This window comes from Scyliorhinus canicula, chromosome 20, assembly GCF_902713615.1.
Source record: "Scyliorhinus canicula chromosome 20, sScyCan1.1, whole genome shotgun sequence".
In the NCBI taxonomy this organism is placed as follows: domain Eukaryota; kingdom Metazoa; phylum Chordata; class Chondrichthyes; order Carcharhiniformes; family Scyliorhinidae; genus Scyliorhinus; species Scyliorhinus canicula.
In genome coordinates this window covers 53,014,250-53,039,644 of record NC_052165.1, presented here as the reverse complement: position 1 = coordinate 53,039,644, position 25,395 = coordinate 53,014,250, and the positions used below count along the sequence as shown (strand labels likewise).

At 42.5% G+C, this 25,395-nt stretch overlaps 1 protein-coding gene across 4 annotated transcripts in view; it reads right to left on the bottom strand.

The window, feature by feature from the left end:
• dcp1b (decapping mRNA 1B) overlaps positions 1-25,395 on the bottom strand; it is a 105,386-nt gene that overhangs the window by 45,834 nt on the left and 34,157 nt on the right. For 3 of the 4 annotated variants that reach the window (XM_038781419.1, XM_038781418.1, XM_038781420.1), the window contains one exon: positions 7,347-7,413. In XM_038781419.1, the coding sequence (XP_038637347.1) occupies positions 7,347-7,413 (67 nt within the window). Of the gene's footprint in view, positions 1-7,346; positions 7,414-24,913; positions 24,979-25,395 lie in introns of all 4 variants that reach the window. The other variant, XM_038781421.1, reaches the window with a different exon arrangement.

The window sequence follows — 25,395 nt, the reverse complement described above, 5'->3', positions numbered from 1 at the left end:
ATCTCTACTTCGGAGCCATTGATGTAGACGGGAGAAGTGTGTCGTGCTATGCTTCCTGAAGTCGATGATCATTTCCTTGGTCTTTGCAGCATTTAGAGAGGTTGCTTTTGGTACACCATGCAACCAAGTGTTTTATCTCCCTCCTGTAGTCTGATACGTCGTTGTTTGAGATACAACCCACCATAGTCATATCATCCGCAAACTTATAGATTAAATTGGAGTTCAATCTCGCCACACAGCCGTGTGTGTACAGGAAGTACAGTAGAGGACTGAAAGCACATCCTTGCGGGGCCTCGGTGTTGAGGACTATTGTGGAGGAGGTGCTGTTGCCTGTCCTGACAGATTGCGGCCAGTTGGTGAGGAAGTCAAGGATCCAACTGCACAGGGAGAGGTCAAGTCCCAAGGTTGCAGAGTTTGGTTATAATTGTTGGAATAATGGTGTTGAAGGTGGAGCTGTAGTCTATGAACAGCAGACTGGCGTAGGTGTCCTTGTTGTCAAGATGTTCGAGTTGATTGTAGGGCCAGAGAGATAGCATCTGCTGTGGATCGGTTGCCGCGGTAGGCCAACTGCAATGGATCGAGACCATCTGGGAGGCTGCCATTGATCCGTCTCATAACTAGACGCACAAAGCATTTCATGGTAACAGATGTCAGGGCCACTGGTCGGTAGTCTACCTTGTTCTTCTTTGGTACTGGTATTATGGTGGTCTTCTTGAAGCAGGTAGGGACCACGGAGCGGAGAAGTGAGGTGTTGCAGATATCTGCGAATACACGCACCAAATGGTCAGCGCAGGCTCTGAGTCCTCACCCAGGGACTCTGTCGGGGCCCATCGCTTTCCGCGGGTTTACTTTCAAGAAGGCAGCTATTACCTCCGAGGCTGTAATAGTGGGTATGGCTGTGTCCAAGGCTGTTGGCACTGGTGTATTGGCTGACTGTTCAAAGCGGGCATAGAACTTGTTCCGGTCATCAGGGAGGATTGCTCCAGCCCCAGAGATTCTGCCTGGCATTGCTTTGTCGCCTGTGATCTCATGTAAGCCCTGCCATAGACGTCTTGGGGTTGTGTCGTTGGCCTGGGACTCTAGTTTGATCCGGTATTGTCTTTTGGCACCCCTGATGGCTTTCCGTACATCGTACCTGGATTTCTTATATAGGTCAGGGTCGTCAGACTTGAACGCCTCCATCCGGAACTTTAGCAGAGAGTGGACCTTTTGGTTGAGCCAGAGTTTCCGATTGGGGAACACCTATATTGGTGTCTTTTGTACACAGTCCTCAACACATTTATGGATGAAGTCTGTGACGGTGGTTGCGTACTCGTCCAGGTTAGCTGTCGCGGCCTTTAATATGGGCCAGTCCACAGACTCAAAGCAATTGCGGAGAGTGTCCTCTGAAGCCTCGGACCAGCACTGCATGGTTTTCTTGACTGGTTCAATACGCTTGAGTTGCTGTTTGTAAGCCGGAAGTAGGAGTACCGACTTGTGATCGGATTTGCCAAGTGTGGTCAAGGAATGGTGCGGAAGGCACCTTTGATGCTCGTGTAGCAGTGGTCCAAGGTGTTTGAAACTCTGGTGGGGCAGGAGGTATGTTGATGGAGTTTGGGTAGAACCTTCCTGAGGTTGGCCTAGTTGAAGTCTCCAGCCACGATTGTCACGGCTTCAGGGTGATTTGTTTCTTGGTTGTTGATGGTGGAGTGTAGCTCATCAAGTGCTTTCTTCACATCCGCCTGGGGTGGGATGTAGATTGCTGTGATGAGTAGGCAGGTGAATTCATGTGGAAGGTAGAAAGGGCGACACTGGGCAGCACGGTGGCGCAGTGGGTTAGCCCTGATGCCTCACGGCGCCAAGGTCCCAGGTTCGATCCCGGCTCTGGGTCACTGTCCGTGTGGAGTTTGCACATTCTCCCCGTGTTTGCGTGGGTTTCGCCCCCACAACCCAAAGATGCGCTGGGTAGGTGGATTTGGCCACGCTAACAAATTGCCCCTTAATTGGAAAAAACGAATTGGGTACTCTAAATTTAAAAAAAAAAGAAAGGGCGACACTTCAGTCAGGTATTCTAGGTCTGGGGAGCCGTGGCATGCTGGGGCACTACATCCGAACACCAGGAGCTATTGATAAGGAGGCAAACACGCCCGCCCTTCTACTTGCCCAAGGACACTGTGCGGTCCATCCGGTAGATTGAGAAACCTTCAGGTTGGATGGCGCAGTCTGGTGTGGAGACAGTAAGCCATGTCTCGGTGAAGCAGAGCATACAGCAGTTCCTCACTTCCCTCTGGGAGGTAAGTCTAGTGTTGAGCTCATCCAGCTTGCTCTCAATCGTTTGAACGTTCGCCAGGAGTATGCTGGGGAGAGGGGTCTTGAAGCCACGTAATTTACGTCTCACCTTCAGACCGGCGCGCTTTGCCCGCTTCCTGGGTCGGCAGCTGCCCGTGGATGGGAGGGCTGGATTTCCGTAAGGTAGGTGGATATGTTCGGAGGGGTCGGAGATAATGGTGGCGGTGGTAGGTTCACTGGAAGGGATTGTATGTGGGTTGGTCTGGTCATGTGGGGAGACGAGGTCGGGTTTACATTCCGGTGTGGTCAGGCGGGTACCTGTCGCTCCGGGGTTGGCTCGGGCATTACAGTTTCGCTGGCGAGTCCTTGCGCCCCCGCGGTCTAGTCACGCGGAAATTGGCCTTGATGGTGGTGGTACTTCAGGGTGATGGACAGGCTGAAAACCACGTGGTAGGGTGAGGTTATGCAGTTCAGTAGCAAGAAGAGGCATAGACTATTTCCTTAATGGGAAAGGTTAGGGAAATCTGAAGCACAAAGGGACCAAAGAGTCCTGGTTCAGGATTCTCCCAAGGTTAACATGCAGGTTCAGGTGGCAGTTAGGAAGGCAAATGCAACGTTAGGATTCATTTCCAGAGAGCTAGAACACAAGAGCACCAAAGTAGAGGCTGTGGAAGGCTCTGGTCAGACCCCATTTGGAATATTGTGAGCAGTTTTTGGCCTGTATCTAAGGAGGGCCTTGGAGGGGGCCCAGTGGAGTTCACAAGAATGTTCCTGGGAATGAAGGGTTTGTCAAAGGAGGAGCAGATGAGGACACTGGGTCTGTACTCAATGGAGTTTAGAAGGATGAGGGGGGAATCCCATTGAAACTTACAGAATACTGAGATGCCTGGACAGAGTGGACGTAGAGAAGGTATTTCCACAAGTAGGGGAGACTAGAACCAGAGGGCACAGCCTCAGACCGAAGGGCAATCCTTTAAAACTGAGATGAAGAGGAATTTCTTCAGCAACAGGGTGGTAAATCTGTGGAACTCATTGCTGCAGATGGCTGTGAAGGCTAAGTCACCGAGTGTCTTCAAAACAGGGATAGATAGGTTCTTGATTGATAAGAGGATCAGGAGTTACGGGAGAAGGCAGGAGAATGGGGGTGAGAAACCAATCAGCTATGATCAAATGGTGGAACAGACTCAATGGGCCAAATGGCCTAACTCTGCTCCGATATCTTATGGTCTTATGGAAAAGTACTGCTTTATCTTGATGAGAAGTCAGGAGTGCATTCCATCTTTTCTTATGAAAATGCTCACTATCCCTTCATAAATCGATATTTTCAGTCAGGAAATTTTGTAAGAGGGGAACATCAGGCACAAATATGGAAAACATGAAACAACATTTTGGCAGACAGTACAGCTTTCTTAATTACCAATATAGGGGAGACTGTGGCATTGTGGTAATATCACTGAACGAGCAATATAAAGACACAGGGTCATGCTCCAGGGACTTAGTGTTTGAATCTCGTCATAGCAGATGGTGATATTTGAATTCAATAAAAATCTGGAATTAAAAGTCTAACCATGAAACCATTATCGATTGTTGTTTTAAAACACATCTGGTTCACTAATGTCCTTCAGGCAAGGAAATGTCTTACCTGGTCTGGCCCACAAGTGACTCCAAACATTTGAATAAATGCAGGCATAGCCAGCAACTCCCATGATGATTACATTTTAAAAAAAAATATTCATTTCTTAAATTGAATAAGTCTTGAACTCCAGTCAACATTCACATATTTGAAAGAGTGAACAAATCAGCCTGAGGCAGAAACTCTTTTTGAAGAGCTGGGGAGCAAGGGAGCGGAGAGAGGAAGGATACAACAGAAAGTAAATCTGATGCACTTCATAGAATTTCATAGAATTTCATAGAACAGTACAGCACAGAACAGGCCCTTCGGCCCTCAATGTTGTGCCGAGCCATGATCACCCTACTCAAACCCACGTATCCACCCTATACCCGTAACCCAACAACCCCCCCCCTTAACCTTACTTTTATTAGGACACTACGGGCAATTTAGCATGGCCAATCCACCTAACCCGCACATCTTTGGACTGTGGGAGGAAACTGGAGCACCCGGAGGAAACCCACGCACACAGGGGGAGGACGTGCAGACTCCACACAGACAGTGACCCAGCCGGGAATCGAACCTGGGACCCTGGAGCTGTGAAGCATTTATGCTAACCACCATGCTACCCTGCTGCCCGTACTTCATCGCACACTAATACTTGAAGCAAAGAAGACATGTTTATGGATGCAATTGATACCAATCAACTTGCTTATTTTCATGAATGTTTTGTTTACATTTTCTGGAATATCACAAAAATCTTTATGTAATGTGCTGAATGAATTGACTTCATATGTTTAAATAGCCAAATATGGATGGTGTCGAGCTTCGTGAGTGTTGTTGGAGCTGCACTCATCCAAGCAAGTGGAGAGTAATCCACTACACTCCTGACTTATGCCTTGTAGATGGTGGACAGGCTTTGTGGGGTCAGGAGGTGAGTTACTCACCATAGGATTCCTAGTCTTTGACCTGCCCTGGTAGCCACAGTATTAATATGGCTAGTCCAGTTCAGCTCCTGATCAATGGTCCCAGGAAGTTGATTGTGGGGTATTCAGCAATGGTTATACCATTGAATGTCATGGGGTGGTGGTAAAATCCTCTCCTGTAGAAGATGGTCATTGCCTGGCACTAAATGTAACTTACCACTCGTCAGCCCAAGCCTGGATATTGTCCACGTCTTGCTGAATTTGGACATGGACTGCTTCATTATCTGAGGAGTCACAAATGGTGCTGAACATTGTGCAGTCATCCGCAAATATGCCCACTTCTGACCTTCTGATGGAAGGGACGTCATTGATAAAGCAGCTGAAGAAGGACACTACCCTCAGGATCTCCTGCGGTGATGTCCTGGAGTTGAGATGATTAATCTCTAACCACCACAACCATCTTCCTTTGTGCCGGGTATGACTCCAACCAGCGGAGTGTTCCCCCCCCCCCCCCCCCCCCGATTTCCATTGATTCCAGTTTAGCTAAGGCTCCTAGATGCCATACTTGGTCAAATGTTGCCTTGATGGCAAGGGCAGTCACTTTCACCTCACCTCTGGTATTCAGGTCTTTTGCCCATGTTTGAACCAAGGCTGCACCGAGGTCAGGAGTTGAGTGACCCTGGTGGAACCCAAACTGAGCGTCCATGAGCAGGTTATTGCTGCGTAAGTGCCGCTTGAAAGCACTATTGATGATTCCTTCCTTCACTTTCCTGATGTAGACTGATAGTTGGCAATTGGCTGATTTGGATTTGTCCTGTTTCTTGTGTACAGGACATACCTGGGCAACTTTCCACATTGTCGGGTAGATGCCAGTGTTATAGCTGTACCAGAACAGCTTGGCTAGGGGTGCGGCAAGTTCTGGAGCACGAGCCTTCAGTACTTTGCCAGGATATTGTCAGGGCCCATCGCCTTGCAGTATGCCTTCAGCCGTTTCTTGACATCACGTGGAGTGAATCGTACTGGCTGAAGACTAACATCTGTGATGCTGGGGACCTCCGGAGGAGACCGAGACGGATCATCCACTCTGCACTTCTGGTTGAAGATTGTTGCGAATGCCTCAGCCTTGACTTTTGCACATATGTGCTGGATTCCTCCATCATTGAGGATGGGGATATTTGTGGAGCCCTCCATACCGGGATCAATCAAGTGGACCTTCTCTCGACTGCCTCCAATGCCAGTATATCTTTCCTGAGATAAGGATGTATCCTATTTGATTTGTCGGTCACCAGCCTATGTTAACCTGCACTGGTTCCCTGCGCTCAAAACACTGATTTAGAAATTCGGCGCTTCAATATTTTGGTGCACATGGGTGTACGGTCAATCCTGAATAGTGAGGCCTTGGACACCATTTTTATTGAGTTAGAAGCTACAGGGAGTGACAAGACGACCATTGATGTAGCATGACTGAAGTTCAGACTGCTGCGGATGTATTGGTGGATCCTGGATTAGTCAGGAAGTTGATGACCAGGACGAGGGAGAGCTATAGTCTTGGTGGAGGGCAGTGACGACTGGTGGGAAATAACTGACAACAGTTTATTCTTTTCTAGTGTTCAGGTATGCATTTGTTAAAAGAATCTCAATTTTCAAAGTACCTTTCACTGCCATCCTAAAGCACTCTAACAAGGAAATATTTCTGAAGTGCATTCAAAGTTGGAAACACGACATCCAATTTGCACATTAGCAAGGCTGCAGAAAGAGTAATGAAACAATGATCAAATAATCTGTTTCTGTGTTGCTGGTTGACGGATAAACATTGACTAGTATACAGAGCAGAACTGCCCTGCTCTTCTATGAAGTAAGGCCACAAAATCTTTTATTCTTTTTGAAAAGGCAGATAAGACTTGGTTTAACTACAAGATAGCACCTATGACAGTGCAGTCGTGTCTCAGTACTTCAGTAAGTAGGTTCTAATATATTTTGTTGGTTTGGGCCCAACAGGCGTTCACTTTCATCACTACCTGTGAGGCTACATTTTGTATAGAAACTAAAATTACTGTTCAGTAAAATTGTTGGCTAAATCTTTCAAAACCTATGGCAACAGTACCTAAGGATAGGCAACTAGCAAAGTGAAAAGCAAGTTTCAGAAGGATGCAAAAAGATTAATCTTTGGCTTTATTCTAGCTAAAATACATCACTGCCTCAATATAAAATAGTATCTTAATATTTGTATTATTTTATGTCAAGCCACTTGAGCATTTTGGTTAAGATCCAGGAAAGCATGCTCTTCACTTCAATTTACCAAAACCTATGTGTAGACTCCATTAAAAAAGAGTAAAATAGCAGAAAACCTAAACCCGAGTGGAATCTCCAGGTCCTACCAATAAAGGATGTGGTACAGGAATACGGGTATGATATTTTCTTTGCAGAACACCTTCACATGACTTGTAGTGGTTGGGCACAAAAAGGAGAGGTGGTGGGGCAGGATTAAGCTTGAGTAGTAGAAATAAACAATGGTCAAGTTTAAAACAATTTCCGATACTTACTTCTTCATTAGTTCTGCAATCCTTTGACATTCTATCTCATCGTAGAACCAGATGCCATAGATAGACACTGAAATAAAAAAAATAAAGCATGCATTGTAGAATACACAAGATTCTTTTCACTGCCAGTGCTCACATTAAAATGTTCACTATCATATAGGCCAAAAACATATATCAGTGATATGTTTATATACAAGGTTTTGAACCAATGTGTGCCCTAGTCCAAAAGCAGGAAAATATCTTGCCATGGGGAGAAGGCACTGTCTACAGTCAGGAAAAAGTGAGACATACTTTCCTGAAAAAGAAATGCGTGGTTTCTGAAAAATAGTAAACAAGCTGTGAAGAATTTATAATATCATGCATCTAGCCAGAAAATGCTATCAGCTGAAAGTACAGGACTCAAAATTGAGGCACAATTCAATGCCTTGCAATTAAAAACATAAATTGTTGGTCTGTCAGTAACAGGATACATACTGAACCTTTAAAAGATCCACAGGGATTAGCTGGTTTATCAAAAAGCCTACATCAAAACCTTGCTCCCCATGCTACAGCCTCTCTGGTTTGTTGCTAAATTTGCTTGACAAAGACCAGCAGACTGTCATTAATTTCATGCAGCAGAAATATTTTGAAGCACTGAAGGCAAACAGTAAAGTAGAAGAGGGCCTTCTGGACATGCTCTAAGTTCCTCGGTGTTTAGTGGGATCCAGTTAACTCTGCAACTTAAAAATGTACAAAAACTAACAGGCGGATGTTGAAACTGACTAATCAATACAATATGTAAAAATCGTGGTACCAAGAACTCTACATCAATATGTTGCATTCAGTTGTGCAGTGTTAGAAGCCCGTTAACAGCAAGTAACATTTTGCTTAAAGTAGACAAAAAAGCTTGAAATCCCAGGTATTTACTCAAGAGAAGAATGCCACAAGATTACACGTTTTTTAGACAAACAAAATAAACTTCACTACATGAAGTCAGAGGGGTAAAATAATTTTCCAGTATCTATCTTATACTCTAACATTCAGAATTAAAATGAGGTAAATATGAATTAACAGGGAAAATGTGGCAAACACACTACGCTGCATCAATCACCAGCCAATGCAACTTAGATCTAATGGATTTCTCAGCAACCCACCCAGACGTCACTATTCACTAAGTTCCAGAATTTAAAACTGTCCCCCTTACTAATCCAAGTATTCATATTCGAAGATCTAGCCTCTAAATTCCTCCAAAGGTTGTGTCGACTTAGACTTCCTCAACTACTGCTCACATCCTAATGAGTGCTACAGCTCTTCAGCCCTGCCAAGCAGAACAGCACTGCTCCAAGGTTTACTGTTGCCCCAATGGCTGGAGCACAAAGTCACTGAACTTATAGAGTCACATAGAACACCCTACTCAAACCAATGTATCCACCCTATACCAGTAACCCCACCCCATTAACCTTATATTTTAGGACACCAATGTCAATTTAGCATGGCTAATCCACCTAACCTGCATATCTTTGGACTGTGGGAGGAAACAGGAGTACCCGGAGGAAACCCACGCACACACGGGGAGGACGTGCAGACTACGCACAGACAGTGACCCAGCCGGGAACTGAACCTGGGACCCTGGAGCTGTGAAGCATTTATGCTAACCACCATGCTACCGTGCTGCCCTTTTTTTGTGCTGTTTTTTCTGCTCTGTAGGGCACCTCCCATGTCATCACTAAATGGAGCCTGCAAGCAACAGCACCTTTGTTGCCTGAAGCCTCTTCTTCAGCTGCCCAACACACCCAGTCCTGCTGGCTCACTTCCCTTGCGTTTCCGACCAGTGATCTCCCTGCCTGGTTCCTCCCTCTATGGGACCTCTTCGTGGACTTTCTCTCTCGGTCTCCGGGGATCCCCGTGTTCTGGTGTCAAAACCCATGATCATTGTTTTGTGTCACAAATGAACACTCCCAAAATCCTGGATAGCCACGCCCTTTAACTGAAAAAAAAAACAGAACCACAACAGAGCATGCACAGGTTGCCACTCTGCCATGCTCCATAAATACCTGGAAATCTTGGGCCTTCCAAGAAACAGAGTCCTCAGCCTTTGGTCAGAACCAGGAAGGTCCCCATTTGTTAACAAGAGACAGTCAATGAAAGTAAATTTGGACTAGTTCCCAATTACCGTATGAATGTAAAAGACAGACATATATGATTAAATAATAAATAGTCTAATTAGTCAGATAGCATATGTTCCAGAAGAACTTCTGCAGGGACATCAATATTCCACGGACCCAATTTCTCAGATAAATGTTTTTTAAAATGGCTGCATGGTATTTATTTATATTCACAACTTCACTTTAGGCTAGTTTTCTAACTTGCCTTAACACTATTAATACATTGAGAAATCTGTACCAACACCAGATTGTATGCCTAAACATTTTCATTTCAAAATGCTTTATAGTGTAGAATTATAAACAGCATAATTGTTGAAAATATTGTGCAGAGGTGCAAGGCACAGCTTGAATATCAACTGGCAACAAACTGCCATTACAATGAAGTGGCAGAGAGACTACAATAAAGTCCAACTCAATTCTGATCAATTTTGAGGAATCACTTTTTGACTAACCTAATTAATCTTAGATCATGACGTCTTGTTAACGATACACAGCCATTAGGTGCAGCAAGTATATGCTTGGATCCTGCATTGTTGTTGAAAACCCACTGTACCGTCTTGGTGACCAGGAACATTTAATTAAATTTAAACAAGACACTCCAGTTGGGTAATCCTTCCAGCCACTAAGCAGGGTACTAGTCACCAATAGAAACATAGAAAATAGGAGCAGGAGGCCATTCAGCCCTTCAGGCATGCTCCACCATTCTTTATGATCATGGCTGATCATCCAGTTCAATAGCTAAATCTCGCTTTCCCCCATATCCTTTGATTTCCTTTACCCCAAGTGCTCTATCTAACTGCTTCTTGAAAACATACAATGTTTTGGCCTCAACTACTTCCTGTGGTAACAAATTCTACAGGCTCACCACTCTCTGGGTGAAGACATTTCCCCTCATCTGTCCTAAATGGTCTACCCTGTATCCTCAGATTGTGACCACTGGTTCTGGACACACAACATTGGGAACATCCTTCCTACACCTACCCGGTCTAGTCCTGTTAGAATTTTATAGGTTTCTTTGAGATTCCCCCCTCATTCTTCTGAACTCCAGTGAATACAACCCTAACCGATTCAATCTCTCCTTATATGTCAGTCCAGCAATCACAGGAACCAGGTAAACCTTCACTGCATTCCCTCTTGTGCAAGAACAACCGTCCTCAGATAAGAAGACCAAAATATTCCAGGTGTGGCTTCACCAAGGCCCTGTATAATTGCAGCAAGACATTCTTGCTCCTGTACTTGAATGCTCTCACTATGAAGGTCAGAGTACTATTTACCTTCTTTGCTGCCTGCTGTACCTGCATGCTTACCTTCAATGGCTGGTGTACGAGGACACCCAAGTCTCATTGCACATGCTCCTAGTCTGCCTTCTCGTTTCTGTTACCAAATTGGATAACCTCGCATTTATCCAAATTATACAGTGTCTGCCATTCATTTACCCACTCACTCAAGTTGTCCAAATCACACTGAAGAATCTCTGCATCCTCCTCACAGCTCACTCTCCCGCACAACTTGGTGTCATCTGCAAATTTGGAGATATTGCATTTTGTTCCCTCATCTAAATCATTAATATATATTTTGAATAGCTGGGGTCCTAGCACCACTCCCTGCAGTGCCCCATTAGTCACTGCCTGCCAATTTGAAAAAGATCCGTTCGTTCCTACTCTTTGTATCCTGTCCGTCAACCAGTTTTATATCCATCTCAATACACTACCCGTAACTCCATGCGCTTTAATTTTACACGCTAATTTCTGAGACAGGACTGCATCTAAAGCCTTCTGAAAGTTTAAATATACCCCATCCACTGGTTCCCCCTCTGTAAACTCTGTACCAGTTACATTCTCAAATAATTCAGTAGATTTGTCAAGCATGATTCCCCCTTCATATCCATGCTGACTCTGTCAGATCCTGTCACTTGTTTTCAAAGTGTGCTGCTATAAAATCTTTAATAATGGATTCTACAATTTTCCCCACTACCGACGTCAGGCTTCCTGGTCTATAATTCCCTCTTTTCTCTATCTCCCTTTTTAAATCGTGGAGTTACATTAGCTACACTCCAATCTTGAGGAACTATTCAAGAGTCTATAGAATCATGGAAGATGACCACCATTGCATCCACTATTTCTAGAGCCACTTCCTTAAGTACTCTGCGATGTAGATTACCAGAGTCTAGGGATTTACTGGCCTTCAATCCCACCAATTTCCCCAACATCATTTCTCTACTAATACCCCCGTTTCAAGATCACAGTACAGTCCCACTTTTACCACACCAAGATGACCTTTGACGACTTGAACCTTGTGCCTCAATCTCTCTGCATTGAAAAGAAAATATGTTGTGACAGATTATTATCCCATTATCTCCACATTCCACTACTCAAAATACAACTTGCAGATATACTTCAGCAGAGCAAACCAGATTAATACCAGTGAAGAATGTGCCTTTGTTTTGCCAAATCATACAGTGTATTAGAATGCACATTTAAGCATTACTCTCACTTCTATATAATTTAAGGTAACAAGACACTGAAGCCCAATTCTGAAGAGCATTCACAATTAGATTTTCCAAAGAAGATAAGATGATTATAGTGACAACTGGATTGTTTGAATAATATGGGAAGAATTCACTCCCTCTAAGCATGCCTCCTGCCTACTAACCAAGGAACTCCATTGGAGGCATCAGTTGAGAAAATTGTCCAGATTTAATGAACAAAGGATTTTGAATGGTGGGGGGGGTGGAAAAGAAAGGACTGGAAGCCAAATTTGAAATATTATTCCTCCCCACTGTAATTACTCACAGTATGCTGATACAATGCAAGCTGTTGAAAGCTTAGAAAAATAACCCTGACCCATCCCAATTTTGGTATCTATATAAACTCTTTTTGAACAACAATGTGCTGAATACATTAAGATGCAGCAATATTTATTCCCCCCAAAAACAAACAAATTTTTGAAGTGCTAAAGTGCAATTTTTAATAGATTCCATCAACAGCCAGAAAATGGGGAGAATTTAATGAAAGGCAGGGGCTGACTTTCACCATCAAAATTGCACTGACACTTGCACTGACCAGATAGATCCATGGATCCCCAAGGGAATTAAGTCCCTAATTGGCAGTAAAAACACTGCCGCCAGGCCTCCGAGCCACACAGGGACATTTAATTTCAGCTTCCAACGCCCCAGAGTGGGCGGTCAACAAAGTCCGGCAGTTCTCCATTGCCAGTAGCTCCATTGTGAGTGGTGGTTGCTTTTAGTAATACACTTAAGGCTGCAGTAGAGTTATCATGGGGATCCCTACTGAGGGAAGTGATGGCAAGATCAAGGTCATAGGAAGGAGGTGTCGCGCGAGGCAGGGGAGTGGTGGGGGCTAGAAATTGTATGCAAAGGAAAGGTCAGGGGTGGGTCTCAGTGGGCCCTCCTCCTCCCTCTGCAGGGTCCCTTAGTCCCTTTGAACAAGGAACTCCCTGCTTGGCTATTGTTGGTCTACTCGCATGGCAAGTTCCCCACCCATTGGTGGTTGAATGCAATTAACACCCACTTAAGGGCCCTAATTGGCATCAAGGAGGGAAGGTCAGCCATCCCACCCAGACTTAATCAGAGGTTTGCAGGGAGATGCTGTGGTCTCCACCCTGCACCATCCCACTCAATCACATGCCCCTGCTTTCAATCTCATCTTTGTGGTGGGAGGGGCATTAACTTCCACCCATGACTTCTGTGCCTGCATAAGGACCTTGAGGTTAGGTGTCACAGACGTGTGTGAAGTAAAGTGGTGAGTATTTCTTAAGGGTGAGTATTTCTTAAACTAATTTCCTAGCTGTGACCTGGAAATTTACAACTGAAGCTTGAGTACTTTTTTATTCATGTAAAATAGATCATTTTAAAGAGTCGCTGATTTGCAGTGATAAATAAGTAAAATGGTTTACTGTTGTACATAATAGAACATACAGTGCAGAAGGAGGCCATTCGGCCCATCGAGTCTGCACCGACCCACTTAAGCCCTCACCTCCACCCTATCCCAATAACCCCATCTAACTTCTTTGGTCACTAAGGACAATTTATCATGGCCAATTCACCTAACCTGCATGTCTTTGGACTGTGGGAGGAAACCGGAGCACCCGGAGGAAACCCATGCAGACACGGGGAGAACGTACAGACTCCGCACAGACAGTGACCCAGCGGGGAATCGAACCTGGGACGCTGGTGCTGTGAAGTCACAGTACTATCCACTTGTGCTACCATGCTGCCCAATGTTATAATTGTATATAACATTGTTTGATAAGGAGATGACAGTGCCCAATCACACTTTTACTGCACGTAAGCAATGTCTGGCTTGAAAATACAAATCAAAGGAAAATAAATAAAATGTATGTCAGCCATATCGCAGTTGGTGTCACTCTCCCCTCTGAATCAGAAGGTCTGGGTTCCAATCCCACTGCAGGATTTGAGCACATGAAAAATACCAAGGTTGATATTCCAGTGCATTACTGAGGGAGGCTGCAATGTTGGAGACATCGTCTTTCAGATGAGATGTTAAAGTAATGCCTCATACCCTCACAGGTTGAAATAAAAGGTCCCATGGCATAATTTCAAAGCACTGATTAATATTTATCCCTCAATTAACATGACAAAAGTGGATTACCCGGTCACCTCTCTGTTTATGGCAGCTTGCTGTGCCACACTGCCTACATAATGTCAGCGATAAAACATCAAACTTGTAGGCATGAATCTAGAGCATGGGAGTTAAATGTGTAACCTTTTGGGGGCAGGGGGGGATGGTGCTATCTCTGCGATGACAATGCCATTGTGTCAATGTGAGTGGTATGGTCCTCTCTTGGTCATTTATTGTTTAAAGTCTCCAATCATGTCAGGATCTTGTGATGAAATGTTGAATGTTAAATCCTGACCCCACAATCTTCGGACTTAAAAATGAAGGGAATCAATGGGCCAAGTGGACATGTCATTTAAAAAAAGTCTCAATTACATTAGACCTTCAAAAATAAATTATTTGTGGCAGTCGCCCCAATAGAACATGTACACATAAAGTACTCTTTCACATCCACTATTAATATTCTCCAATGATGCAACACACGATTTAATGGCATATTCCATTAAATAATGCTGAAATTTTAGAGGACACTGACTGATACCTGCTTTTCACATACTTCTCTCCAACTTATTTGAAAAACACTTTTAGATGTGTTTGTTCTAGAAAGTTCCTGAAGTTAGACTGATAATTGTGTGTTTCAGGTTATGCACATGTATTTTCCCTTCTCTTTCTCCACTCCCTGCCCCCACACAACTGGACTTGAAATGCAGAGAATGTTTCAACAGCTCATTACAAGAGCATGACAAATTCTTGGAGAATTTCATAATCTTAGCTGACTTGTAATTTAGGTATTGCTGAAGCTTTTATCTTTGCTTCCTCTTAATTGGATGAGGGCTCCATATCAAAACGTCAGCAGTGATGCATGCCAGTTCAATTCCTTGGAGTGGAGGATGACAACGCATGTAGCTATTATCTTCCTTCATTTCTCTTTCTTTGAAGGCATGCATCAGAAGCAATTAACGAGCTTGCTCACCAAACATGTGCCTTACTGAGCTGAACTCAGAATAAAGAACTCTTAAATATCTACCAAAGATATTACCAATTTTCACTGAATTTATATGTATTTTCAATGAAGATAGAATCATCAACTGGCAAGGAAAATGTTTCCAGCAGTTTTTAATCAAAAAGCTTCCATACCGCTGTCAAAACAACCACCACAAGCAAAGGATACCAAGTATAAAGGCATAACCGTGAAGGAGACACAGTTGAACTACTTCTACACTTGCCCAGGAGGTATGATTTTCTGACTAATTTGCCCTTATGGGTGAGTGCATAACGTAAGACCACATTCTAAAATATGCTGTTTTAAAATTGCAATTAAGATTTGTATGCAAAATTCAACGGTCTCCTATTTACATTTCTCTCCTGTCAGTGATCAAATTTATAGCACCACACGACAAGTACCTGAATGTTCCCCCATTATATTTTCCTCAATTACAGAAAAATACCATAGATATGATAATTTTATAAAAATAAAATTCAGTTTTAAAATTCTTAAGTGAACCACACCCAATACTAGGACTGCACATGCCAATGCCCAGTACGAAATTTACAGTAAGCTTGGCAGTTTTAATTTGCCTCAGTTAACAGAAGGTCATATTTATCTCTCTTTCCTGAGATTTTCTCAAAACATTTAGGACGTTTTTGAAGACCTCATGCACTAATATAGTGCAGCATATACCATACTAGTCGAAAAACGGCCAAACTCAGAAGCTAAGTATACTCAGCCCTGGTTAGTACTTCGGTGGGAGATTGCCTGGGAATACCAGGTGCAGTACGGCTCTTAGAATCTGCCGACCGAACAAGGAACAAACCTTCATTGCTGTGAAACCAGATGGCGTCTAGAGAAGCATAGTGGGTGGAAGTTATCAAATGTTTTAAACAGAAAGGGTTTAACCTGGTTGCCATGTATATCCTTCAGGCTCCTGTAGATTTGCTTGAAAAACATTACTATGAACTTTCAGATGAGCCTTTCTGTCCCAAGTTGATCAAGTACATGATCAATTATTGTGGCCATGATGTGGGAAGGTTTGAGTGTGACGACAGGTAGAGTGATGCTTGGTGAGACCAACCCAGCTGACTCAAGCCTGGCACAATTTGTGGTGATTCCTTATTTAGACTGGCAGAAATATCACTCATGACAGTGACTCTGTAGCAAGTGCACAGAAGGAGATGAACCTTTTTTTGACCCAGCTACAGTGAAGTAACAGCAATATATTTCCAAGTCAGGAAGGTGCGTGACTCAGAGGGGAGTTTCCAGTTTGTGGTGTTCCCATGTTTCTGCTGCCCTTGTTTTTCTAGATAGCAGCGAATGTGGGTTTGGAAAGTATTGCCTAAGCTGGTGAGCTCCTGTAGTGCATCTTGTAGATGGTACATACTGCTGTTATTGTGTATCACTGCTGGAGGGAGTGAATGTTTGTGGAAAGGGTATCAAGCAGGTGGTCTGCTTTGTCCTGGATGGTGTCAAGCTTCTTGAAGGTTGTTGGAGCTGCACTCCTCCAGGCAAGTGGAGAGTATTACATCACACTCCTGAGTTAATTCATCTCTCCATAAACATGATCTGTTCTCCCTCCCTCCCTATGTGGAGGCATGGACCCCCTTACTTAAATTCAGTTCCAGTAGCGTTCTCATTCTCTGTAGCTTTGCCTAAGTAACTACTGTTCATGAATGAGCATTAACCATAAATGGCAGTGTTCTATCTGACACCAGAAAATGTCACAGTTGAGCCTAATCCTGTTCTCATCAAGCATCTATTTTGCTTCTTCCTATCCCTTTTGGCAAAATGCATCACCTCACGTCTTCTCTGGGTTAAGTTCCATTTGGTACTTGTCTGCCCATTTTAACTAGCTTATCCATGTTCTGTTTCAGGCAATTTGTGTCATTTCCACTCACTGTTTGCCACTCCTCCAAGTTTGGTACCATTGACAAATTTTGAAATTTAATCCCAGTCATAGATATATTGCAAAAACAAAAGCAGTGGTCCTCATGCTGACCCTTGTGGAACACCATTGTCTACTACACTCTCGTCCGAACACCAACCATCTTGCCCAACCATCGTGCTGCTTTCTGTCCTCATGACGATTTTTTTTTGTCCAATTGGACACTGACCTTTCTATTCCACAAACCTCAATTTTGCTAATCAGCCTTTTAAATTGGACCACGACAAAGCTTCCTTAAAATCCACATAGACAACATTCACTACATTCCCCTCTTCAACATTCGCCATTGCTTCATCAAAAAATTAAATTAGATTAGTGAAGTACAATCTGCCTTTTACAAATCTGGTTGAATGCAATTAACACCCACTTCAGGGCCCTAATTAGCACCTGGGCTGGCTCGCCTTGATTAATTCTTAATTCTAACTCAATTAATTGCTCCAAGTGCCTGTTGATTACTTTTCCCACTGATTATGGATTCCAAACCCTTACCCCCACTGATGCTATAATAACTGGTCTGCAGTTGCTCGGACTATCCTTATTCAAGAAAGTGCGTATGTGTGGCCTACTGCCACTCTCCAATCCTCGGGTGCCTCCCTAATATCAAGACAACTTGAAAAATTAAGGCAAGACCTACCCATTAATATACCCCCATATGACACCAATATTCAAAAAGGAGGGAGGCAAAAAGCGGGTGACTATAGGCCAATTAGACTAACCTATTATTGGAAAAATGTTGGAATCAACTATTAAGGAAGCAATAGCAGCACATTTGGAAAATTATAATCTGAATCAAGAGATCAGTATGACTTCATGAAATGAAAATCACGTCGAAAATCACGTCTGACTAATCCATTAGAATTTTTCAAGGAAGTTTCAACCAAGGTGGATGGAGGGGAACCAGTAGATGTGTTGCATTTGGACGTCCAGAAGACTTTTGACAAGGTACCTTGCAAAAAAGTCAAGTCCTAAGACAAGGGACAATGGGGTTGGGTGATAGTATATAGGCATGGATAGAGAATTGACTAATTGGCAGGAAACAGCAAGTGGATATAAGGGTTCTTTTTCAGGTCAGCGGCCTGCAACCAATGGAGTTTCACCGCAACTGTTTGCCATGAGACATAGGAACAGAATTAGGCGATTCGGCCCATCAAATCTGCTCCGGCATTCAATCATCCTAATTTTCATGGCTTCTCCCCGTAACCCCTGATCGCATTATTAATCAATAACCTAGCTATCAGTGTCTTAAAGACACTCAGTGATTTGGCCTCCACAGACCTCTGTGGCAAAGTCTTCCACAGATTCACCACCCCTCTGGCTGAAGAAAGTCCTCTTCATCTCAGTTTTAAAGGATCTTCACTTCAGTCTGAGGTTGTGTCCTCAGGTTCTAGTTCTACCTACCAGTGGAAACATCCTCTCCATGTCTACTTCATCTAGGTCTCTCAGTATCCTGCAAGTTTCAATAAGATCAGCCCTCATCCTTCTAAGCTCCAACGAGTATAGGCCCAGAGTCCTCAACCGTTCCTCATATGGCAAGCTCTTCATTTCAGGGATCATTTTTGTGAACTCCTCTGGAGCTTTTCCAAGGCAGCACATCCTTCCTCAGATATAATATATACCACACAAATATAGATGGAAATGCAAGTTGTGAGAGGGATACAAACAGGATGCAGAGATACTGATAGGTTAAGTAAGTGGGCAAAAAGTCAGCAAATGCAGTATATGTGTGATTCAGAGAATCCCTACAGAGCAGAAAGAGACCATTAAGTCTGCACCGACACTTCAAATGACCACCCTACCTAGGCCCAAACTCCTGTCCTATAAATCCACCCTAAAATCCACCCTAAGGGGCAATTTGTCATGGCCAATCCACCTAAACTGCATACTTTTGTACTATGGGAGGAAACTGGAGCACCCGGAGGAAACCCACGCAGACAGGGGGGGAATGTGGAACTCCGCGGAGACAGTTCCCAAAGTCGGAATTGAACCCAGATCCCTGGCGCTGTGAGTCAGCAGTGCTAACCAGCTGCTAAGAAAATGCAGTTATTCATTTTGGAAGGGTGAACAAAAGAACATTTAAATGGAGATAAACTGCAGAAAGCTGCAACACAAAGGAACTTGAGGATACCTGAGCACAAAACACAAATCCAGCACACAGGTGCTGCGGGAAAGCCAATGGAATGCTGGCCCTTATTTCAAGGAGAGTAGGGATGTCTTGCTGCATCTGCATAAGGTACCAGAGACCACATCTGGAGTACTGAGCGCGTTTTGGTCACCTTATTTAAGGAAAGATATTATTTCATTTGAGGTGGTTCAGAGAAGATTCAGCAGGATTATCCCCAGTGTGGAGGGATTGTCTTATGAGCAAGGGCTCTACTCATTGGAATTTAGAAGAACGAGAGATGATCTCTTTGACATTTAAGGATTCGTAAGTGGTTTGACAAGGTAAATGCTGAGAGGATGTTTCCCCTCATGGGAGGGTATAGGAGCAGAGGGCATAGTCTCAGAATAAAGAAATGCCAATTTAAGACTGAGATGAGGAGAAATTATTTCTCGGAGGGTTGTGAGCCTTTGGAACCCCTTGCCACAGAGAGCTGTTGCATAAACACAGGTAATGAACATGGAGGGATAAGGGGATAACCCTTGGATAACCCAGTGTCTCACGCAGCATCTTAAGTGAACAATTCTAGTCGCTGCTTCTCCAGGGGTTCCATGGTTAAGAATCTGCAAACATCACTGGATTACTATAGTTAAATAAATCAAATTGTCACTCTTCAAGTAATGGGATGGGCACAGCAGAGTGGTGTCAATGATTTTTTTTGCGCATGAAGTCTCAGAAACTTTACCTCTTAGCTATTTTGGGATTTAATTTTAAAGATACTTTTGTGATTAATGAGATTAATGGCAAATACAATAAGCTGATCAGTGCTGAACATGACTCACACTTGCCGATTTCATGAGGACCAATTGCTTCTCCTCACTTAAAACGTTGCTTTTGTAAAAATATGGCTTCTTGTAATATCTTTTATTTCAAGGAACTTGGATCAGAATAGATACTCAGTGGTCAGAAAATTAGATGGAAATTTATTCCATTAAATCTCCACTCCGTGCAATGTAACATTTTCTGATCAGCTTTAAAGCAATTTTAATGTGGTCTCGACAAAAACTAACAAGTGTTTGATTTTATTACAATGAATTAAAATCACATGTAAACAAACACAAGCTGGTCTTGAAGTGTGTTATGTGCTCATAGCACCAATATAAAACATAGTTGATCGTCCAGCATCTTACTGGCTTGACAAGAAGTCAATATTTAAAGGATTTCAGCTATATATGTGAAGTAAATTTTGGCTCAGACATGAGAATGCCGAATTTTTCAGTGTTATTATTTTTGTGTGGATGTTGCCATCTGAAAGTTCTGACAGCAAGAATTATACTTAATACGACTAAGAGTTTGAAAGTGGTATCCCAAAAATTATTCCTTTTTTTTTTTGAAGAGGAAGAGAGGAATGAAAGAAAAGAGGCTATTTTTCTTTTATAGTTGTCTGTTCTTAACCATACAGCTGTGAATGCTAAACCAGGCACACCCAATTGTAAAGATTTAAGGAAATTGCCTTCACAGGCACATTTCATTCAAGAAGCAATGAGTGACCAGACACTTCAGCTCAACACTGCTTGCAGGTAAACTCTACCACAAACCAATGTACCTATATGCCTCAGACATTTCAAGCTCAAAGAAAACAACAGCAATATCAGTCAATCAGTAGTTCACAAGTGGATTAATCAAGCAGGTTGACTGATTAAGTGTTTGCCTTCACTAAGTATACAAATCTTTCTCCATTAGAAATGTACATCACAATGAAAGCACTGGGTTCTTTCTGCATTATTAAAAGATTTCCATGAGACTTGCATTCAGTAACTTGGCTTACGTGAACAAGGGCTTCCACTTCAAATTATAGATAGTCAGTGACCATTAAATAAGATCAAGTGAATGCCTGTCGTTTTGGGAGCAGTCAAGATATCTTTATTTTAAGATAATTCATTTTCCAAGTTTAACTGGTGAAGAAAGAATTGTGCGACAATTCCTTTATGCTACCTTCTTCAGTCCTGGATCTGGACTCCACTGAATTGGCCACTAATGGCCCAAAAATATAATTAAGCCAACACGGGTATGAAGAACTTCAAAAAACATTATATGAAAGCAGCAGTGATTCCGATGACTGGAGACATTAGGAAATTTTTATAATTCAGCCCTACTCAGATGTCAAAGACCTTTTGTAGTCTGTGGCATTTTCCACAGAGAAGTAATAATGAGGGCAATACATGAGTTAGTATCTGTGGCTTTCTCCTCAGAATCCACGGTCCAACCCCTCCTAGATGATTGCCACGAGTTTCCAAACTGCACTCCCAAGATTACTCTTTACAATCTTCCCTCATAAGTCAGATTTGCCTTTGTGGTTTGCATTCAGAAATCCATGCCAGGGTTTCCAAATGACATTTTCAAACAAAGCTTCCGCTCCACTTTTAACAGCAAATTCAGTCTAGGATGATACAAAACCCCTTTTAGGATTTGTCTGGACTGCTGTGTAAACTATTTAATTGTTTTAACTCTCGATTCCCAAACTGTATTAAAATAGCACCAGATGTTTGGTTTATCTTTGAAGGCTGCAGTCCCACTTTAAATCTGGTTACTGCAATTGTCTTTAACTTAGAACACTTTAGTTTACTCTTCTTTGAATTCTTCTGAACAATGCCTTGGTATCGGTTTACTTAACTCCAGTTGTCTTAAACATTCTGTCTGCCCCAATTCCCTGGTTATCGGGACTGCAAATTGTACCTTCAGAAGCCTGCCTCTTTGCAAATCCCATCCTGTCCAGCCTTTCCACTAGCTCTGTCTGTCTTCACTGAACAATGCTTTGTTTAACCTCAGACGTCTTAGAAACTTCTCTTCATTTCTCTAGTTTCCTTAACTAGCTGCTCTTCTGATCACTGCACTTGTTTTCTTATCCATTACTCCGCGGTATGGTTTTTCTTCTAGCAAATCTGAGAGAGAAGTTCCCCTTCTTGCCTTTTAAGCCAACTGCTTCTGCGAGAGCAGCTATTTCTCTCACTACCTATCTCAAATTAGCTAAACTAAAACCTTAAAAGCTTTGTGTAGGTTAGATGCATTAGCCATGCTAAATTGACCCTAGTGTCCAAATGGTTAGGTGGGGTGGGGGAGCCTAGGTGGAATGTTCTTTCGGAGGGTTGGTGTAGACCTGAGACTCCTTCTGTACTGTGGTAATTCTATGATTCTACCTTTAACACAATACTTTATTTCTAATGTTTACTAATACAAATTCCGTAAAGTATCTTTATTTTCTGAACAATGTCAATTGTAAAATCTGAGCATTCACAGAGATACTCGAATAGAGCTCAGGACAGAAAAGACATGCACATCACACTTTTCACAACTACAGATTGCTCTAAAGCATTCTTTTTTTAAAAATTCCATTTTATACACAATGCTAAACAACCAAACAGAATAATACACACATACATCCTCCACAACACAACCCAACCCCTCACAAAACGTAACCCCTCCCCTTCCCCTCAACTCCTCCCCCACTAAAAACTAACCGTGGCCAGCTCCTTCGAATACACAATAAACGGCTACAATCTCCAGTAAAACCACTCAATTGCTCCCTCACAGTGTACTTGACATTCTCGGATATACACCTTGGCCAATATCTTGGCGACTATATTAAGTAAAGAAAAGGGCGGTATCATCCACATTTCATGGGATCCTTATCCTTTTTTTAGAGAAGTGAAATTTATGCTTGCATCAGCGTCTCGAGCAGGGAGCCCCGAATCACTAAGTCCTCAAACATCCCCACTAATAACGGCACCAGCTGTCCCGTAAACGTCTTACAAAATTCCATCGGGAACCCATCCAGCCCTGGGGCCATACCTGTCTGCATTGCCCTATTGCTGTCAAGACCTCCCCTTTGCCCAACGACCTCTCTAACCCTTCATGCTCTTCCTCCTCCACCTCAGGAAACTCTTAAGCCCTCCAGGAACTCCAACATACATGGCCTATGCCCTGGTGGTTCCAATCTACAAAGGTTCTTATAGAACGCTTCAAACACCCCAGTAACTTGAAGACTAAGCATGGCAAGTTCGAGGACAAGCTTCGATTTTATTCAAAGGATGCAGTGAGAACTTAAAATCATCAGCTGCAATCCTTAGCAGAAACGCAATATTGAACAACAAAGCAAGTGAGATCGTGAGGAACACGTGTCAGGGAAACGGTAAGGAAGAATGGTGGGTCACGTCGGCCGGCCGTAAAAGGGGGTCCTGGAAAAAAAAGCTTGATAAACACTTGTATAGAGTAAATCTACACCCGAGATATAACTGATATTATTCAGCAAACAAAGATTCTCGAGAGAGAGGATATTCTCCATATGCTTTCAAGCGTTAGGAAGTTGAGCATGTCTTTTTAAAATCGTCCAAAGGAATGCCTCTTGGTCAAATTAGCTCCCCCTTGCAATGTGGAACTTTAGCCCTAACTGTGACATAGCTTTGAAAACTTGAGACTGCAAATAACCTTAACTATGCTTTCCAAAGCTAATAATGTCAATCAATTTGTAACATTTTGAGCACTCTCATGTGGCACAGTTTTGCAACTAAAACTACCATAAAATACCAGGAATAAAAAAAAAAGAGAAAAGTGGAACAAAATAATTCAGCATCATGATTTTTACAATCCACAAATTAAAAACAGGCACTTTCACTCTAATGCACTATTTTCTTTTTCTTTTATAGCTTAATTTGTCACAATGATTGCAGCTATTGGAGAGATAGTCTTTACATTTGAGAATCATCAAAATAGTCATGGGTGGGGGTTGCTCTTGCTCAATGATTTTTAAATCGAATTAAATCAAATACCCCAAAACTAGCAACTACTACAGTTCAGCTTTACATTCTAACAAAATAAAGCCTTGATGGTTATTACAGCTAGAATACTTTAAAAAATACTTAAAATTGTGGAATACAGGAGGAGAAAAAACAGCTAGATGGGAGGGAATTATGAAAAAGGCCTGATTTCTTTCCCTAAACGTTTTGAATATATGCAATATACAAGCCAAAAGCTTGAAATAGAACTATAGTCTTTTAGAGCACTTGAGATCAGAGTTAAATAGTAATTTGGTTAGAAAATCAAGATCTTGATCGAGACTTAGATGTAGAGCGCATTTAGTCAATCAGGTCCAATGTTTTGTAGCATCTCGGTTTAATGCACATATCCTCTATCTTATCTTAAATTTTGTTAGAACAGAGTGTTGGCAGAACACTCTTAACAGCCAGTCACACAGACTGACCTATATGCAACCCAGCCATGACCAAAGCTTCCTTTGACTATAAAAGGTTAGAATAGACAGCAGATGGGAGCCACATATCTAGTCTCATTCTTAACACTTTTTTTAAAAACCTATTTATAATCTGAAAGGGAGCAAGCCTTAACAAGACTTCACTTGAAGTCAGATTTTAAATGGTATCTGCACTGTTCTGCATCATGGACAAGTCCAAAACGTGCTTAAAGGACAATTTTACAAACTGACACTTTGCAGGAGTACTCTGCCGAAGCCGAAACACAATTCAGGCAGGGAAATAAAGACTCAGTGCTATACAAACAGCAGCAATGTAAGCACAGATTGGAAAATGTATGCATAATCCAACACTTGGTTTTATTTTCGATGACTAGATTTATCAGTTCCTTTACTAAATTCCTTCACATACCCTCAAATGAATATTTATGATGCCCCAGTTTCACAGTTTTGAAAGTTCCTTCTACTGAGTGGAAAATAAAATATTGTTAAATAATTTCTCACTTCTGCCTCATGCTAAGTACTTACTGCCAGTTGATTTGGATTTAGTATTAGTGGAAGCCTAGTGGGAGTTGCTTGGCCCAAAGAAAACACTAGGGGAGAAAGAAAATGGCAATTAGAGGGGAAATAACCCAAAATAAATTAATCTGAAATCAAAAGATAATATGTTCCTAATATTTCTCTAACTTTCATTCAAATGTAGTTAATCCTGATCAAAAAATTTGGCCGGCAGGGAGTTTGTTAATATCTTTAAATGACCACAGTTACATCATCACAGGAAGTGATGCAATGTCACATAATACAACAGCCATCTTAGTTAGTCTGCATAGGTAATAGCACGGAGGGAAAGCCTCCATTAAAAATCTGTGTTCAACCTCTACACTGGCCTTCAGCTTAGTTTGCATTACCTTCAAACAATACAACAATTTGAACATTCAGATTCAGTGCATTGGTAGAACCATTGTCAATTGGCTCATCTTTTGTGTCCCTTTGCAAGAAAAATCGAAAAC